The 20263-nt window shown below is 44.3% G+C and overlaps 1 protein-coding gene across 1 annotated transcript in view; it reads right to left on the bottom strand.

Moving 5' to 3' along the window:
- Suclg2 (succinate-CoA ligase GDP-forming subunit beta) overlaps positions 1 to 20263 on the bottom strand; it is a 250763-nt gene that overhangs the window by 7571 nt on the left and 222929 nt on the right. The window contains exon 10 of the mRNA XM_060383829.1: positions 13426 to 13546. Coding sequence (XP_060239812.1) covers positions 13426 to 13546 — 121 coding nt within the window. The remainder of the gene's footprint in view (positions 1 to 13425; positions 13547 to 20263) is intronic.

Genomic DNA, 20263 nt, shown 5'->3' on the forward strand with positions numbered 1-20263 from the left:
GAATAGTTTTCATATTTTAAATAGCTGGGCAAAAAATCAGAATAATATTTTGTGATACATGAAAATTACATGAAATTCAAATTTCAGTGCTCATAAATAGAGTTTTGATGGAGCACGGCCAAACTGATGCGCTTGCAGACTGCTGATTGCTATGCTCTACAATGGCAGAGCCAGGGCAGTGACACAGACAATATGGCTCACAGTGCCTGAAAAGGTTTGGTTCTGCTATGAGGCTTTTCTTTCCTTTCCTTGGAGTAGAAACAGCAAACACTCTACACAGCAGCAGACTCCTGAGAGTCCTGTGTCCTTGTGCCCTGTTCCTCCTTTCAAGCCATTATCACATGGAGGAGGGCTGTTTTCAGGAGGACTGTTAATTTAGATAACATATCACATCTCTTTTCTCTTGTTATTCTTTTCACAATGAAATAATTCAACAAACATGTTGAGAATGAGATCATGAACACATTTCCACCCACAATAGACCTAAAGAACATAAACATCTAGGAATAAACGTCACCAAGGCTCTACCATGAACTTTAACTCTCTGAAGACAGACACTGAGGAAGAGACTAGAAAAATGGAAAGATCTTCTATTCTCAAGGATTAATAGAATTAATATCATGAAAAATGATCTTTCTTCCAAAAGCAGTTTATACATTCAATGAGTTCTAATCAAAATCCCCACAACATTCTTTACATAAAAAAAAAAAAAAAAAAAGAGTTAGCTACTTGATTTTTACTGTGAAGAAGCACTATGGCCAAGGAAAATTATAAAAGGAAGCATTTAACTGGGGGCTTCTTATAGTTCAGAGGGTGAGTCCACGCTATTTTGTCAGGGAGCACAGCAGTAAGAAAGCAGACATGGCGCTGGGGTAGTAGCTATAACAGCATGGATTTTAGAAACCTCAAAACCTCCCCCCAGTAACACACCTCCTCCAACAAGGCCCCACCTCCTAATCTTCACCTAGCAACTGGGGAACCAATCATTCAAAGACAGAAGCCTATAGGGGCCATTCACATTCAAATAAACACCCCCCGCAAATCTAGAATTTACATAGAACCACAAAGGGCCCCAGATACCCAAAGCTATCCTGAGCAGAAAGAGGAAGGATGGAATGATTGTCGGTCCAAACTTCAAGGAATATTATGGTAATAAATTTACAGTAATAAAAACAGCTATATGTACTGGCACAAAACCTGTGTAGACCAATGAAACAAAATAGAAGACCCAGATATGAGTACATATAACTAAAATCATCTGGCATTCGACATAGATGCCAAAATACATTGGAGAAAAGACATCAACAAATGGTGCTGGGAAAACTGGATGTTCACGTGCAAAAGAATGAAATTAGGCCCTCCTCTATTAGCTTGTATAAAAGCTAACTCCAAGTGGATCAAAGACCTCATGTAAAGTGGCAACACTGAAGCTGCCAGGAGAAAAAACATAGGTAGTACCTAACAGGATACAGGTGTAGGAAAGGACTTTCTCAAGGAGGCCCCATATGACTAGGAATTAAGGCCAACAACTGACAAGTGGGACAACTGGACAGCTAAGAAAACAAGGAAGTAAAGGGGAAGGCCACAGAGTGGGAGAGACTGCCTACCAGCTGTACATCTGACAGAGCACCGATTTCCGGAATACATAAAGAACTTGCTGAGGACAGACCCAGAGGCAAAACGCCCACTGTGCCAGTATCCCTCCCTTCTCTGAGATGACCCTAGTCTCAGCTTCGAACCCTGCCTGGCAGCCAACGGCAGACACACACCCAGGGTCTTGGCAGTGCCGGCCACCAGAGTTCGGATGCTACAGCTGGTACAAACGGTACAACTGACACTTCCTGAGTTTAGGGCTGTTTAGGTTATTGGAGACCTCATTTGTGTCCTACAGTGACATTATGACGCTGTCACTTGTTTGTGTGTGGGAGAGAATGTTCTGTGTCAGTTCCTGGGTATATGACCATGCATGTGCCTGTGGTGTATCTGTGGAAGACAGAGGTCTCTGCCGAGTGTCTTCCTCTATTACTCCTCATATTATTTTCGGAGACAGGGTCTGTCACAGAACCTGCAGCTCACCAGTTGCTGGTCAGCAAGATACGGGGAACAAGCTGTCTCTCTCCCAGTGCTGAGATTACAGGCACATGCTGCCACACTGGGCTTTTGATTGATTGCGGTTGCAAGCACTTTCCCCGCTGAGCCGTCTCACCGGGTCAATCAATACTGTCAGATTTTTATTTCCATACTCTAGATGAGGAAGTTGAGATTTCACACCTGCCTTTATTCCCAAGTAGCTGAAGAACTTGAGAAAGTCACTGATCATCTGAAGCTTGAGATTCTTCGTCCCTGCGTGAGGAGCTTATCTACAGATCATGTGCCTCCGACCTTCTATGAAAATTAAGGCGGACCCAAGGTGGCCTGTGGAGCGGTATCACAGCCACGGCAAGGAGGTGTGGACACCATGTTTGTTTACAGGAATGGCATGGGAGCAACCAGCGTTAGTAGTGGCAGGTCTCTGATCAGGGTACATTATTCTGATTACAAAAGCAAGGTTCAGGATCAAGTCTAATCTGTGTTCGCTGAGAGCTAATCCTAGGTGCATATGCTTTTGCTTTCAATTATATTATCCCTCAAAAAAGCAGCATAAATATTAATGCAAGCCATGTTCAACTGTAATATTAAATCAGGATGCAAAGAGCCCTCGGGCAAGCAAGAACCGGCTGCGGTCCTCTACTCACTCCCATCATCTATAGGCATAGGACAGACCTTTCGTTACTCTTAAAAGTCTTACTCGTTCTTTGAGAATTCAGACTGTGTTTGGTCATACTCATCCCCTCCTCCCACCTCCTTTCATATTTGCCCCTTCTCATCAACCTAATTTTTTTTTTTATCACCCATGTCCAGTTTGTGCTGCATATTCAGATGTATGGCCTTGCATTAGAATGTGTTGATTTTCCCGGGGCTACACTCTTAAAAAAGACCTTCTTTCCTTTCAGCAGTTATCAGTTGCCAAAAGCTTCTTGGCTAGGGGTGGGTTTCATTCTTCTCTACCCTCTCCCTGCTGGGATTTGGCAGGTCATGACTCTGTTCAGGTCTTGTACATGCTGTAGGACAGATCTTTTGAAGAGATCTTAAAATCTTCAAGGTCTTTCCTTTTACACCTTCCTTGAGTCTTTACATGGTTTTCAATACTTGTGCCTTCTATCTTAAAGTAAGGTAATTGTGATCATGTCAGGCATCAGTCTAAAATGCTGACCTTGAACTCCACTCCTCCTTGCTATGGTTTCGTTATAGCCAGCAAAGCTCCAAAGCCGAAGACTCATATGCCGTACGTTTGCTCTTCAGCATGGTGGTGCTGAGTTGGTGGAAACCTTAAGAAGTGGGTTCTTACTGGAAAGGTAATTATGTCAACAACTTACCCTAAAAGAGTGAGGCTGCCCTTGCTCCAGGTAGTCCAGGTTGGCCTTAAACTCTGTGTAGTCAAGGCTGACTCTGAATTCCTAATTCTGCCTCTGTCTCCAAGTGCTGGTGTCACAGGCGTACACAGCCATGCCTGCTCTCTTGCTAGACGATCTCCTCCCAATCCAACTCTACAGCCATGTTATCATCCAGGCTCTCAGAGATGAGCAGATGCCAGTTCTTCTTGAAGCAGAGGTAAACGAACCTCTTCCCTTGATAAACTACCTGGACCTAGGTATTTTGTTACAGCAGCACATAACATGTTAATAGACTACCCGAGAAGTCATTGCATTATGGTGACTCTCAAAGGAACGGAGGGATATGACTGAGTGTGGGTTCTACTAATATTTTCCTTGAGAAAAAAAGTTTTATCTGAAGAGCTTGATATTGCTTGCCAAATTCTAACTTGTTAGGAGACGTTTACATGCTGAGCCCAGAGCTAGAATTAGAAATGGATAACAGGAGGCATTTCTAAAACTCTATGCCTTGCTGCTGGGCTCGTTCCCACTTAGGGGTCTGCAAACTACGGCTCACAAGCCGGACCTGTTCTGATGCCTGTTTCTGTACCAAAAGGCTTACGATGACCCAGGCACAACCGTCTTCCGCTCCACTGTCCACAGCTACTTCAACACTACCATAGAGAGCTGAGTGACTGCAGCAGGCATACATGACCGCAAACCTAAGAGCTGGCTCTTCACAGGGAAGCTTATAATCAGAACCCCAGTCCTACAAGAAGGGAAGAAATAATCTCAGTCCCCCCTCCCCCCAGCCTGCAACCCCCATCTTACTTCCTGCTCCCAAAAGAGTAGAATGCTGTATTTCTATGAGAGACAACGATTTCATTTGCTAATGGCAAATGGTTGGCTCCAAAGCCCCCACCACTGCTTTTGCTATTTGTAGTGTATAGTCATGATTACGGGGCCTTTCCTTCTCAGCTGCGATGTATCAGGATTTTATTGGCACAGCACTTCCAGCAGCCATAGTCAATAGGCAGGAGGTGTCATGTGGTGAAAGCTATCTGTCCTCCCCACTCTAAAACACTGTCATGGAGACGATCTGGATAGACTAGGAAGAGTCTCCAGGTGGTGCTCTCTGAAACAGTCCTGTTGGCAGGGTAGACCTATCATCTGTAAGACAAGGGCCTGAATCTCCCTGCTGTTAGGTCTCCTCCCTAACAGCAAGGTGCTGAGCAGTATACCTTACGAAGAAACTGAGGCATGGAGGAACGAACCGACTGATCACACAGATAATATCCAGGAAGCAGACACAGAGTCTGCCTTAGATTTGGTGGTCGCAGTGCCTACCAAGCTCTAACCACTCTTTGTTAAGACTCCACCTAAACCTGCAGCTCAGACAAATGGTGCCATGTGCTTACCCGCTGCCTAGACTGACAAGCTCTGACCAGAGCCGACCGCTCTAGGGGCAGAATGGTCTGTGATGTGCATTGAGGGATGGTATTAATTAACATATCACCCCATCTCTTCCTCACCCATCAGTGTCTCTGCCTTGAGAAAGTGATGGTGGAGGGCTCTGACTGGAGCATAGGAATGGAGAATGCTGGCAAAAGGAGACCGTCTCTCCCCCAGGGCAAGCCCAGGGCTTCTCCCTCTAGGCGGGCAGGCCTTTTGAAGTTGAGCAGCGCCTGAGATCAGGTCTGAAAAACTGACTAAACCTCAAGTTCAAAGTAAAGAAGATCTACACTGAGATGCATGGTATATACTTGCATGCTTTTTTGATCAGAAATGAAGGTGATATTTTGATCCTCACCAAGATCTGAACTCTGCTGAGCAACCTGCTGGGTTCCCTCAAAGGCCCTGGCATCTAGACCTGGTCAGATGGGTGCAGACAACAAAGAGTGGTTCTCAGCTAAGCTAAGTAGACTGCCACCTGTGGAATCTGGACTTCGTTGGAAGGAAAGAGACCAAGCTGGCCTCGCCAAATGGCCACTAGGGCAAAGATACCATGAAATAACAATAGAGAGCAGAAATGCTGTATTCAGGCTTTTGGCCTCACTGTCATTAGACTGTATCATAAACCTCCTTTGTATGACAGTGTCCAGACAGGATTAGTCTGTCCCATATACCTCCATCCATAAACACCCACCCCCTGAGGGCATGGGGACACAGCACAATGCCAGGGTTATCTTCCAAAGAAGAATTAGCTTACAGCTATGACAAGGCTACAGGTACCCAAATGGCAGAAATACTGGTTATGTACATTATCTATCTAGAGGTGAAATGAGTGAAACTTGAACTGCCTAAGGGAGTAGATTAGTGCAGATTAAAAGTTTTCATCCACAGAAGCTTTCCCTGTTCTGAGGTATGCTTCAGGCCAGCACCTGCAAAGTCAGTCTAAAGATGAGGAGCGGCGCGGTTTAAGTGTTCCTTTACGATTATCCATTCAGACGAGGTGAAGCTGGAGGCTTGGTTCCCTCAAGAGCCACAGGGGCTGGAGATGAACTGAACATTAGGATGAAGGAGGGTAGGGGAAAACCTGGGGTGCTAATCATTAAAGGGATGGGGAAGGGAAGAGAGGGGAGTCGAAAGGAGGGGAAAGGAAGTGTGAGATCCCACTGCGATGAAACTGGTCTCAGGCAGGACATGTCCACAAAGAATGCTGAAGGAGGGGAGGAATGAAGGAGGAAGGAACGAGAACCCCAGTGAGGTAGAGAGCAATGCAAGGTGTGGGGTGCATAGAAAACGGGAACCTGGAGAACGGCCTGAGAAGGAGAAGCCAACATCTGGAGGAAGCAGGGCTGCTGATGTGAACAGTGGATTCCTTCATAATCAAAGGAGGCAGGAGGAGAGATGGAAAGGACACTCGGGCAGGCTGGCGGGTGACACCTGCTAGGCCCAGCACAAGAGGACAGGGCTCAAGGAAAAGAAAATGAGAATGCAACTGGGTACAAAGCACACAGTGGGAAGAAGCACCCAAGAGGTCACTGAAGCATTGGTGAAAGGCAGAAGCCAGGGATGTGATAAGACAGAGCACAGTAGCCTGCCTCTGCCGTGCACCACCCAGGGGTTCTGTCCCGTTCATCCCAGATATGAACAGAAAACAGGCTTCACGTTCTGTGAGAAACTCTTAGGCACAGTCTGCCTTTGTAGACTGTCTTGGTGGGAGACGAAGGCAAAGCTACTGGTCTTATTTACCTTGTGGGCACAGGCTCTGGTGTGGCAGAAGACTTGCAGAAGGAATGGCTGCCAAGCAAGGAGACACAGAGCTGAGGCTCCTTCTTGATGCTTTAGAGTCCACAGATCTCTTTCCCTTGTCAGCAGTCTAACGCTTTCTTGTGCCCACACTACTGAGTGTGTTTGATCTGCATTCCTGTAGTGCTGGCTCTGACAGGTGAGCACTCTAGCGGCTGAGGGTCAGGGTGCTCACTTGTCATGCGACAGGGAAAAACAGACGCTGTACCAAATAACCAAGCAAGCGTCGCAGGACACCTTAGGCTCCCCCTTCAGAATTAGGAAACACTGCTGAGATTGTAAGGTGTCAGGAGTGGATGAAGTCTAGAGCGGAAGTTCACTACTGTCTTCGTTAGGGTTTCTATCACTGAGATGAAACACCATGACCAAAAGGCAAGTTGGGGAGGAAGGGTTTGTTTGGCTTATGCTTCCACACTGCTCATCATGGAACAAAGTCAGGGCAGGAACTCAAGCAGGGCAGGAACACAGAAACAGGAGCTGATGCAGAGGCCATGGAGGGCTGCTGTTTACTGGCTTGCCTGTCATGGCTCACTCAGCCTGCTCTCTTATAAGATCCATGACCACCAGCTCAGGGGTGGCCCTGCCCAAGTGGGCTGGGCTCTCCCCCATTGATCATTAATTGAGAAAATGTCTTACAGCCGGATCTTATGGAGGCATTTCCTCAACTGAGGCTCCCTCCTCTCTGATGACTCTAGCTTGTGTCCACGTTGACATTAAAGTGTCCAGTACACCTGTGCCATACACAATGGCCATGCTGAGTTTCCGGGCATTGCAGGTGGCTCCATCAGAGCACCCTCCCCATTCCAGCTTTTCTGTGTGGGTCTGTCTCTTCATTCCCATGCTACCCCAGTCAGGTTTCTAGGACCAAGCGGTAGAGGTTTGGCAGTACGGGTAACAACAAAGGAGGCAGGATTCTGTCTTTTGAAGAGCTTTAGTGAAAGAAAAACAAAATGTTTGCATTGCTCAGACAAATCTTTTGATGCTAGGTGGAAGAATTGAATTGAAAGAACTGGCTAAGCAAAATGAGATCCGACCTACAAACCTTCTGGGCTTATAATCATTATTATTCTTTGTTGTTATTAATTCTGAGCTCAACTCAGAATCATAATGTGCACCTGAGAGAAGAGCACATTCTTCCTTGGGTACCTAAGGGTTGTCGGAAGGTACTACAGATTGAAATGGGACAATAATGAGGAAGAATGCATTGAACTGAAGATGTTAGCAAATCTGTAAGAATGTATGTATAATCTAGAGCTTTGCTGGATCTGTAACATCTGTAACACCTAGAACAGTTACATTTTTTCAGCAGTACCATGCCCAAAAGGTGAGTTTTATGTCTGTGGACACTTCAGGAAGTGAAGAGCTCCTTCAGAAACCGTGCTCTTTATCCAGCTAGAAACAACTGTTTACAAAGGTTTAACCTCTCTCTAGTATGTGGCTGTTCAATTACCCAGAAGTCTAAGATAAAATGATCCTGTGTTTTGGCCCGTTGAGACATTCCATGCATTCATTTACTTAGCAAGGCACATGGATGCATGGGGTTATGAAAAGAGAACACCCTTCCTTAATCATAGGTAAATATGGCATGTAATCAGGATACAGCAAAGAACAAGGACTTGGTCCACAAAATTCCACCAAAGCAAGCCTGGCTTGAGAGACAGAAACTTCCCTTTTCAGGTCATTTCCTGCCTATGTGTGCGGCCAGAGTTGTCATGACATGAAATCGGAATGAGTGGTCTTCCACACAGACAAAAAGCGAACAAACAGGCTGCTTCCTTTATTTACAGAAAATAGATACAACTAACCTAACAGGCCATCTGGCTTTGTAAACACGTGCTGTCTTGATTATTAGATTGCTCACAGTTGTTCAGAGTAGATAGATATGCGCTGGAGTGTCTGAGGCTTCGAGAACACCGGGTCGGGCATGGTGCAACAGGGACTCATATGCTAATGACCATTCTGGAGGCATTGCTCCACCACATATCTCGTTCTTTTAGGGCCCCGGTGAAACAATTCCCTCATGTCACTCCTCCCTGCTCTCTAGGCCATAGCCATGCCCCTGGAATCGTGGTCCTTAGACTTACACCTCTCAGGCTTCCTCTATTTGCTTGTGCTTCTTCTCCATGTTCTTCCGCCCTCCACTCTGCTCTGCCTGAGACTCTGGGCAGTGCTGTGGCCGTGGCTAACAGCTCCATTTTCCACCCTGTTCTTACGCAGACTGCTGCACAGCCCCCACTCTCTCCAGATCGGCCTTCTCACATCTACAGGGCCCAGGCTTCAGTTCCAACTACCATCACTCCCTCTCCCTTCTTGTTAATCACTCAGATCTTATCCTTCCAGATTCAACTTGGAAATTCCCCACTTACAGTATTCATCCGGGGCTGGCCATGGTATTCATGCCTATAATCCTAGCACTCTGGAGGTAAAGGCAGGAAGATCAGGTGTTAAATGTCATCTTGGCTGTATGGCTAGTCTCAACAAAACAACAAATCAGATCATTGTTTGTTGGTTTTTAGATTAAAAGTTAAATTAAAATTAAAAATTACTTTTGAAAGTCATACTTCCTAATTATAGAAGTCAATAATGAGTAAAAAAAAAGGATGATAGACACATCCACACATATATTACATGTATAGATAGATAAGATATAGACAGATGGATGGATGATGGATAGGTGAGAAAGACTACATAGGAATAGGGACAGGCTACCATAAAGAATGGTATAGCTGAGGTACACATAGCTTCACTTGATTTAAACATTATATAACATATACCTGTTTTAAACATCCCATGGTATGTATAGCTATTTTTTATGATTAGGTTAACAGTAATTGAAGTTAAATGAGGAGCATAATGATAAGGAGCTGAGCCATAAGCACTCAGCTCACAAGACACATGATTTACAGGAGTCTACATCTCCTTAGGCAACATAGCACTGGCCTAGCTTGCATTTAGTTTTGTTATGGGGCCTTTCTAGCTTGTACCTTCTCCAAATTCTGCATTTTGTTATCTAGGGTCAGAGTAGAGCAGAATTCCTCATGTTTCCCGTGTTCATAATGTGGGAACCATGTGGTCTGGGGAGGGGTCCTGTCTTGGTGTTGGGCTGCTTGTCTCTTAGATACTGCACGTGCTCTGGCTTCTGCTGGGTTGGTGTGAGGGCCTACATCTACCCAAGAACATTGATCACACAAGATGCCAATTTGTATAGCAGAAGTGGAGAAAACCTGTTGGAACCCCAGAAATACCCAATTCACCTGCTTCTTCCTTCGTGGTAAAAGGTGCTTATGACAGAAGAGGGACCACAGAGCATAGGAAGGACAGGGACAAAAGTCACCAAGGATAGTCTCAGCCTACATCAGGCTGAGAAGACAGTGTTAGCTTTAAGTGTGTCATCCCTTTCAGTTTTCCAGGACATGGACATTATGATACCATCAGTGTTCCCAAATTTTCAGTGATCCAGGCCAGGGCTGTCTGGAGCCCCCACGACCACTGCTGAAAAGATAGGAGCAGGTCCTATGAGAACATTATTGTTTATCATTTTTTGATTCATTTCTCATGTTAACTTTTTACATTTCTACTCATCCCTTTTGAAGTTTAAGGTTCTACGACCTGTATATGGCATTTCTTAATAACTAACTAACTAATAAAAGAAACCATAGGCACAGACTTTAGAAGAATAATTACTTAAGAGATGCAAATATGATTTGTCTAACAAGCTTAGGGATTTCAAAGCTTTTCTCTCTCTTATCTCAAACAGACTTCTAGCACAAACATCAGAGACTGTTTAGGAAGATAATCTTGGGTGTGTTACTTTGCATATTTCTATATATGTAGCTTCCAGGTATCATGGATCAATGAATACTTCTGGAATACTAAACATAGTTCAAAAATAAGAGAAGGGTTATTTTCATCTTGTGTATGAATGCACACGTATGCTTGTGTTTGTGTGTGCATGCAAGTGGAGATCAAAGGAAAACCTTGGCCGTCGTTCCATAGGTCCTGTTGGCCTTATTGTTTGAGACAGGGGTTCTCATTGGCTTGGAATTAATGCAGTTAGCTGGGTCTGCTGGTCAGGGCTTCTCCTGTCTTCACCTCCTCAGTGCTGGGATCATAAATGTGCACTTACATATCTGACTTTTTTTTTTTAATGCGGGTCCGGAGGAGGAAAATCAGGTTTGTGTGCATACTGACTGAGCTATTACTCTAGGGAATTTTCAGTTTTAAAAGAAAAACTAAAAGGAAGGAATTTCTTTTCTGGAAACATACAAATAATGATTATGTACACAATAATACTTATGGCCCAGCGAGGATTGCTAGAAGAAAGTCAATCCACTGCAGGAATACTTGTAATTATTTCCAAGTGTCAGATACTAATATGATTTGCTTAGAGAGGTCTATTCTCCCCTCGTGAACACAAGTTCATAACTTGGCTTTTACAACATGAGGGTCGGGGGTCACTTGACATCAATATTTTAATCAGAATCATAACCAATGCTGATGACCTCATTAAGTCTTGGCCAGCTCTCTGTATTGTACTATAGCCGCCAATCACTGACCTGCATTAGTTTGACAGAAATCAATTATGTGGTCTCTGTACTTCCACAATGAGTTAATCCGCTGGAATGTTCTGCTGTCCACATCGAGCTTCACTGCCCGCAGCCTCTGCTACCCTGTTTTCTCTCTGTGATCATTATTTCAGGTCCAGGTTGTTCTGTCTTAGGTGAGAAGGCAGGCGGTTTCAGGAGAATAGAGAGTAGTGTTGCAGAAATGGAGAGAAGAGAGATAAGGGAGACAGAGAAGCAGGCTTCAGCTCTTCCGGATGCTCCATCAGGGGACGGGATGCACAGTGCTGTCAAACTACCCTCAGACTTCATCTCTGGGAGAACCACAGCAGTACGGAGCCTGAGGAATTCAGGCTGTCCCTAAAGAAACCGACTCGACAGGGCTGCTGAATTTTACAACCAGAGCGCAGTGACAATGTGTATGGCTTTCAGGAGTTTTCATAGTAAAATGCTTCTCAAACATGGGAAGGTTCTCGATGCTCAAGTGCTTGTCATGCCCTGGTAGTAAGGAACGACAGTAAGCCTGGGTTCCCTTTGGCATTGATGAGACTACTATGGTAGCGTGGAAGGAAGGCAGGGGCCAACTGGAACTACTGGTCACTAACATCTCACCACACACTCGCCATAAAAACTCCATAAAACTGATATTAATTTTATTAATCCTCGTCCCTTGAGCACCTCCTGATGTCCTCTCAATCGAACAGGGCATTTACACCTCTGCACCTGGGCACCTGGCTAAGGAACTTGGTTAACTGGCAGCTGTCTCTAAGGAGAAGTGCTTCTACACCCGAGCATGGGCTGGAGTCATTCCCATTCCTGAGGAGCGCTGTGGTTACTTTCGAAGGCCATTCAACACTGTGGCTATTCAGACTCTGTTATTTGGAGATAGCTCCTCAAATATGACTGGAGGGAACTTGTCGTTTCAAGGACAGCAACTATTTTGTAGTTGAAGATAAAATTTGTATTTTAAACTGAAAATCCAAACTCCTGAAAACGTGCACCTGCCACCGTGAATTTGACAGTTTCCCAATACTTTAAATGCTGCCCCAATAGAAGTGATATGTTGATAGGAACAAACACAGACTTGGGGGTTTTGTATTTTGAAAAGTGTCAACCTTTATAATATATGCATACTAGAAATAAGAATATCATCAGAGCATGAGGTTACACAGTGTTCATGGGTAAAATCAACTTAGGGTGAACCACACCAAGGGGCTGAAAATAGAAGCTTGTGAGACCTTCCTAGAGACACTTTACCATTTCACACCGGAGAACCTTCAGCAACTGGCTGGGACTCTCACTGTAGTGCCGAGGGAGAAAACTCACAGCTCCATGAAAAGATGCCTAAAACACCTCAGCTGGGTGGAGTGCCGGGCACCTGGAATCCCAGCACTTGGGAGGCTGGTGCTGGGGGACTTATAATTCTGTTAAGCCTGGGCCACATAGCACGTTTAAGGCCAGCCTGGACCAGACAGGGAGAACCCATTTCAAACAAAACAAAGGCCAGAAAAACAAGGCACTCCCTCCTATGTCCAAATACATGTATCTGAGGCCAAACATTTTCATAGGCTTTTTGTGAGACAAAGTCTTATAGAGAAGCCCATTAAACTCGACATGTAAGGGAGTTCTAAAACACTGTCAACCATTCTGATTCAAGATTTAAAAACTGTTTTCAAAGATATTACATACACACATACATATGTATATCATCTCCCTTGACCTGCATTTTCTCTTCCCACACGATCAGTTTCTTGTAGTCATCCAATCACGAAAATAGTACTTGTCTTGACTCTTTTGAGAGAAAGAAACCAAATTCCCCTAATTTCACCATAATGTTGTAATTTTCTATTTTATTTCTAGCTGTTGTTAATTTCCTTCTCTGCCTACTTAATAACCTGATCCTACCACAGGATTGTCCATATGAGAAATGGGATCACATATGTTGGGGATCTGTACAGTGCTTACTGTAATACAAGGCCTTTAGCTAGGGAACCAGCCTGGAAAATCTGGACAGTCCTAAGCCCAGTGTCCAAGGAGCTGCAATTGCCTCTGCCTGTTGAAGGCCCGGAAGAGTCCTGAAATTCTGCATCTGCTGCATCTAAGCCAGTTTTCTGTCACCTGAGGAAGTGTGTGGTCTAGTGCATGCTGGGTGCATGACTGTGGAAGGGACGCGAGTGCTGGAAAGCCCCGGGACTCACCCTCAAGCCGGACCACCAGTGGCACCTTGAGCTCCAGCTCCTGGCAGGCTTTGGTGATCCCGTTGGCAATGATGGCACAGTTGACGATCCCACCAAAGATGTTGACAAGAATGGCTTCCACCTGAAATCCCAAACAGGAAGTGTCATCAGAATGTGGGCCTGCAAAGCCGCAAACTGACTTGCTCATGACAGAGATTGTTACATAGGGCTTCTTGATTTTTGTCAGTTTTTGCACAGAACAAGAAATAGTACAAACAGGCAAGATGGTCATGAAAATTAAGCTTCAGTAATGAGTAAATACCAATACATAACATTATTAACCCATATTACCACCCAGTCTAATGAACTGAGACAAATCCCAAAATGAATCCAATTTCTGTTCACTTCTCTATTTATTATTATATGCTACCCTTTGGGCTATTTGGAACTGGTTTAATTTTTTTTTTTCAAATAAAAAGTGTCATTTAAAAATTCATGCATTTCTTTTCTTTTTGATGTGTATTTAAATTTTGTTTTTGTGCCTAACACAACAGATGAAAACTTGGAATTTAGTATGTGCTGTTTGCATTAATAGGTAAAAACTACAGCCTTTCCATGCTTCTTAATACCCTTTTAATATGATTAAAATTCTCAAAATCCAGATTTAACTATCTTAGACAAAAATCATTTTGACTTAAAAAAAAAAGATAAATCACAACATGTGGAGTGGGGAAAGGGGCAAGGTGGAAGGGTGGGACCAGGAGGAGGGGAGGGGTATAAAGTGAACAAAAATAAGTAAATTTAATACAAAAGAGAAAACATAAAAAGAGCCACGTCTCTTAACAGGAATTTTTCAGAAATGTAAATTTGAACCTATCACGTTCACCTGTTCGTACAGATTCCACATTCAGAGGCATGTGGGGTAAAAAGAATATTGTACTTGTCATAACTTGATAAATAGGTATAAGAAAATCCTGTATAATTAACACAAAGAATGAGATAATGAAGAGAATTCATTTCGTAGATTAATTGATAACACCCACAGAAAATAGTTATTCATCAAGCTTGAGGCATCAGAATTCCAACAATGCAGTGGCAATTAAACTATGCTACACTAATTGCAAAGCATGTATCTATATGCTGCATGCCATCTTAGATCTTGTGGGTTCCATACGATAAGTTAATTGCAGATAGCAAAGGAGAAAAGAAGAGATTATACTTCTACAGCACTTAACTGGAAGTGTTATTAGATGAATTCTTGTTTTTCTCTTCTACCTGCTCACAAAGTACAGTGAGGTTGGCTGTAGTGGAGAGAGCAATGGGCACTAAAGGTCACATAGTCAGCACACTGCAGTGGCACTGATCAAAATCTACTGGTTGCTCATCGTTGGTGCTGGGGCTGCAACCTGATTAAGCTACGTGACTTCTCTTGAATATGGTTTCCTCACCTGTAGGATGACAGTAACGGTCCCTGGTCCATAAGACTGCTAAAGCGCGTCAATGAGATGATATGGGTACACTGTGTTTAGCAAGCTGCTCTTGGTGGACATGCTTATGATTGTTCCAGCAGCCAATGCCATTATTGGACAGACTACCCAGACTGTGAGCAGGAAAGCTTTCCCAATATAGAACAGGAACATAGTGACTAAACTTTAATAAAAATGTAACAGCTTAGTAATAACATCTAAATAAGCAATATTTTCAAGCCAATTAGAGACTGGGGCTATCCCTAAGAAAGAAACCTCACATTTCCATTCACAGCAGGCTAACTGGTAAGCAGAAGTCTGCTTTCTAATGACAACTATTAAATGCTGCTAGCACTGTTGCTTAGTAGAGCACTAATTTCCAAATAACTGTGGGATGGAGGGGAACTTGCCAGAACAATAGACGAGAAAGTGCTCCCGAGCTATAACTCCTCTATGGGGTGTGAGACAGACCTGCAGAGGCACTCACTAGCATTTATGAGGAAGAGCTGGGCATTCTGAGGAGGTACAAACTGGCATTTGTGACCTCCACAATGTAAGGACAAGTTCCCGTGTTAGTGCTCACTGGGTTACAGGGAGTCAGCGTGCTTCATCTATCTGAAACTATGCGATGGTTCTATGCGGCTCACAGGAACTGAGCTGAATTTATCCAAACAGGCAGGAGTGGAGGGGGTGAGAAGGAGATGATGTCTGTGACCCCGTGACAATTCTACTTAGTGGGTGAATGCCCTGGAGTGAGTGTCAAACACAAGCTGTGAATGTCTCCGTGGGTGTCAGCTCCCATGAGCCTCTCGCACAACAGTCTCTCACTGTGCTCAGCGGGCATCCAACATTGAACATAGGTTCTCCTCATAGAGCAGCTTTTATTTAAAAGGAAAGCAACATATTTAGCCAATGTTCAGCTGGAGGATCTTAAGGAGGAGGATGTAACCTGGACGGAGGCAGACGTGGCATCCGGTATAACTCATGGAGAAAGCCTGACACGGAGGTAACCTGAGGCAATGTGGGGAACTGTGGCCCCCCAAAAGGGCCAGGAGCACGGCTTTTCCTTCCAGTTCCAGACTGCAGCCTTCATTGGATGCTCTTCCACAGGAAAAGCAGCAGCAGACACACACAGGCTGTTTGGCTTAGGAGATGGGTCTGCTCAGGACACAGTGTCCCACAGTGCCCTAGTGGCCCCTGGGTGCTGGAGAGACCGCCTTCCAGCAGACTTTGCAACCCTCAGCTTCTTTCCCACTATAGAGTAATTTGCTGCAGTCATACGCTTTAATGGAAATCTGATTTAAGGTTTCACTCTGGGCCAATTTCTATAATTAACTACTGTAATCTGCAAGCTCAAACTGAGAATGAAATTAAGACAGTTTAAAAATGAAAGCCTTGTGACATCATTATTATTATTTAGCATTTATAAAGCATGTCACATTTTCAATGGGTGCTTCACATATTCATTCATTTTACAACCACAAGCTGCTATTCCATGATAGTAGCTAAGGCAGCTTTTAACTTTTTACTGCCTATTTTTTTCCCATGGGGGCGAGGGCACAAAGAATTAAAACAACAACCACAACCACAGCAGTAACAAGAAAGACACAGCAACCAGAACAACAACATCAACCCTCCTTCTCTGCTGTAGGTCTCTGTTAACATTCAGAGCTGCTCCTAGCAGATTCTGAAGTGCTTAAAGGAACAGAGGCATTTCCAAGTTTTGTGTGAGAATCCTCAGAGTTGCTATTTACTGTTGCACAAAAGTAAAGATCATCTAAGAAGGCAGTGAAGGTGCCAGATAGATCCCAGGTCCCCAGGTCCCAGACAGCTGCCACACAGCAGAGTCTGCTGGCAGCCGTGCAGTGGCTGGGCCCTCCAAACGCCAGTTCTCAAATGTCTCCGTGTGTTTGAGTTTGCAAAATACATGCCGCCCACAGATTATGGTACATGATTAAAAGAAGGAACCTCAAAAGTAAAGCTGCAGCCTTTGCTATTTGTTAAGCTCCCTTCGACTCCAAATACACCCAGAATGGAACCCCTTTGCTGTAGCTGATGAACATTAGGGATGCTCACTGACTGAATTCATACATGCATGCTTGGAACGTTCTAGAAGTCCTATCGGAAGTTCTACAGCTACTGCTCCCACAAGCATGTCTTTAAGTGCAAAGTGGTAATAAAAGTATCTATGTGCATATACAGTGGTGGAGAGCTGCAAGGGAGTTGTGCATTCAACTATCTATGAAGTTTTGTTCTAGCGTGTACCTTTCTGGGAAGTCATTCATGAAAGATGAATGTGTTCACTTTCACAAACTATTTACTGGGAGATGACAGCTCATTATGTTATATGATTGACATGTGAATATCCCACAAAGCAGGTTTATTTTTCATCCCCAATTTGTAGACAAGAAAACATTGGAGCTATAGATTAATAGTCATTAAGCAAGCATTCTTTAGAGCTATCGAAATTATGGGATCTCATGAGATATGTAAGGCTTAATATCTTTTTTTTTAAATTTGACAGAGACAATTTATTTACATATATATAAGAGTACTCTAGCTGCATGTCTACCTGCACAACAGAAGAGGGCACCAGGTCACATTAGAGATGCTTGTACCATGTGGTTGCCAGGAATTGAACTCATGACCTCTGGAAGAGTAGACAGTGCTCTTAACCTCTGAGCCATCTCTCCAGCCTAGGCCAATGTCTTCTTATTGATAACACCAATTGAACCATCAATGTGGGAGGTGCATAATACCCTGCTTTGCAGATTGAAAGTAAACTGACACTCAGAAAAGAAATGGCCATGTGCCATATTATGCAAACAGTTTGTTGGGCTCAAAACCACGCTTTTTTTTTTTTTAAGGCATGCTAGGAGACCCTTTTTATAATGCCAGTGTTGCTCCTGCTCAAAAGAAAGCAAGCTATCTAGTTAATAAGCACCCAGGAGGGTCCACTCTGAGCTGGGCACTCAGGCAAAAGTGATCTTTCACTGTATCTGACGTTATAAACTCTGCTAGGATCTGGAGAGGAGGAATCACAGATACCATGAGAACCCATGGGTAAGACAGGGTTCTTACCCAGGAGTGGACAAGCCTCTCAGGGCCAGGCACGTAAGTTAGGTATAGGCAGCGGGATCAAGAGCAGGGGAAGAGGAGCAGAAGAGGGCATGCTGGGGAAAGGATGAGGTACAGGAAGAACTGAGCATCTGAGAAATAGAACCTGAACCAGGTGCTGGGGTGTGGGAAATGAGAGGCTGGCTTTCCCCAAGCATCAAACCTTGAAGGCTCTTGGGGTTCACTGTGAGATGAGCATTGAGAAGCCAGTGGATTTCAGGCACCAATTTAGACCTCAGTGAGATCAGACAGGGCACTCATGCATATCCACGATCCACAACACATTTATATTAAACTCACAAGACAAGATATATTACATCCATTTATGGTCACACTGAGGCTCAGAGAGAAATATGGGGGGGGTACGTTTGTCACAGTAGTCACAGCTCGTGGCAGTTTCCATGCACACGGCACATGCAGGAGCTGGTGATCTTAGGGCAGCTAGCGATGTGCTTCAGGAGTTAGTCACTTTCTATCAAGGATGAGTCGGTTAGGAAACCTGGGCTCAGTGAGTCAGGTTCTTTTACAGCTACACAACTTGGTCATTGGGACAACAGTCAGGGGTAGTATAGAAATAAAAAAGTGTGTCAGCGTGCTAGTAAACTGTAACTAAAGCATGCAGGGGCTGGGGCAGCCTGTAAGCTAATTAATTCCTGATATAGGCATGACGTGTTTCAGCTATCCTCAAATCCACTGCAACGGTGCGATCACCCCTCTTCCTGAGTCCTCTGACAGCATCCTTCATACTTTAAGGTGCCTGTGTTGCATTATTTTCTTGCCGACATGGACAACCACAGGCACCCAGGCTATCTAAGAACACTGCAACATAGGTATGTCCATTCCAGCACTGCTACTTCTTAAAAAGAAACCAAACAAAACAAGAACAAAAACTATACCATTCACTACTCCACAAATGGAACCTTTGCTTTTCTTTGTTCTCTTTCCATCCCGACCATTGGTGGAAGTGAATGGAGAGGAAGGTTCCGTGAGTTGTGGCCATTTTGCATGGGCTGCTACAAATGATTAAGTTAGTACTAGGCTGTGTTTCAAAGAAAATACAACATGCTCTGTTACTATACTGGATCCAAAATATGCTGTAGCAGGCCTGGGGATGGTTTATTACTACGCTTCATTTAAAATATGCTTTGCGCTTATATAGACCTAAAAGATAGGATAAACAAAATGAAATCTATACACCTAAAGAAGATAATCAAGAAAGCAGACATGGGGTATGATGATCTATCCTCATTTAGAAAGACAGATGGGATGTGCATTAAACGTATGACAGGAGTCTACCGCAGAAAGCATCTGAAAGACCCTACCTAGCAGTGCTCCAAAATAGATACTAAGACTCACAACCAAACCTTCGGCAGAGTGCAGGGAATCATATGAAAGAAGGGGAGTTTGATGTGGAAAGGATAGGAGCTCCACAAGGACCAAATGTATCTGGGCACAGGGTCTTTTCTGAGATGGACACTCAACCAAAGTCCATGAGAGGATAAAACCTAGAACCTCTGCTCGGATGTGACCCGTGATAGCTCAGTAATCAATTGGTTTCCCATAGTAAGGGGAACAAGGACTATTTCTGACAGGAACTCAATGACTGGCTCTTTGACCTCCCCACCTCCCAAGGGAGGAGCAGTACTGTTAGGCCACAGAGGAGGACTTTGCAGCCAGTCCAGAAAATACCTGACAAAAGCGAGTCATATGAAAGGGGAGGAGGTCCTCCCCTATTAGTGGACTTGGAAAGGGGCAGGGAGGAGATGAGGGAGGGAGGGTGGGATTGGGGAGGGAATGAGGGATACAGCTGGGATACAGAATTAACAAAATGTAACTAATGAGAAAAATAAAATTATGGGAAAAAAAAGTTAAAAAAAATATGCTTTGCAAGTTGGGGTGCGAGCGGGTACAGTGCTTGCTGTGCAGGCATGGAGATCTGGTTTGGCATGGCAGCATGTACCTACCTATGAACCCGATGCTGGACGGGCAGAGTCAGGAGGATCCTAGGGCTCAGTGTCAGCCCGCCTGGCTGAAAGAGTAAGTTCTCGGCTCAGCGAGAGACCATCTTAAATAAACAAACAAACAGCTGAACAACTAACAACATAAGATGGAGAGTAAGAGAAGATACCAAAGTTGACTTTTGGCCTCCACAAGTGTATGTACGGGTGAGTGTAAGTGCACATGGACATACGTTAACACACACACACACACATACACACTCGCACACACAAGGTAGTAGATGCACGGAGCACAGTAGAGAAGCCACTGCTTTCCAT

Source organism: Meriones unguiculatus, chromosome 5 (genome assembly GCF_030254825.1).
Source record: "Meriones unguiculatus strain TT.TT164.6M chromosome 5, Bangor_MerUng_6.1, whole genome shotgun sequence".
Classification (NCBI taxonomy): domain Eukaryota; kingdom Metazoa; phylum Chordata; class Mammalia; order Rodentia; family Muridae; genus Meriones; species Meriones unguiculatus.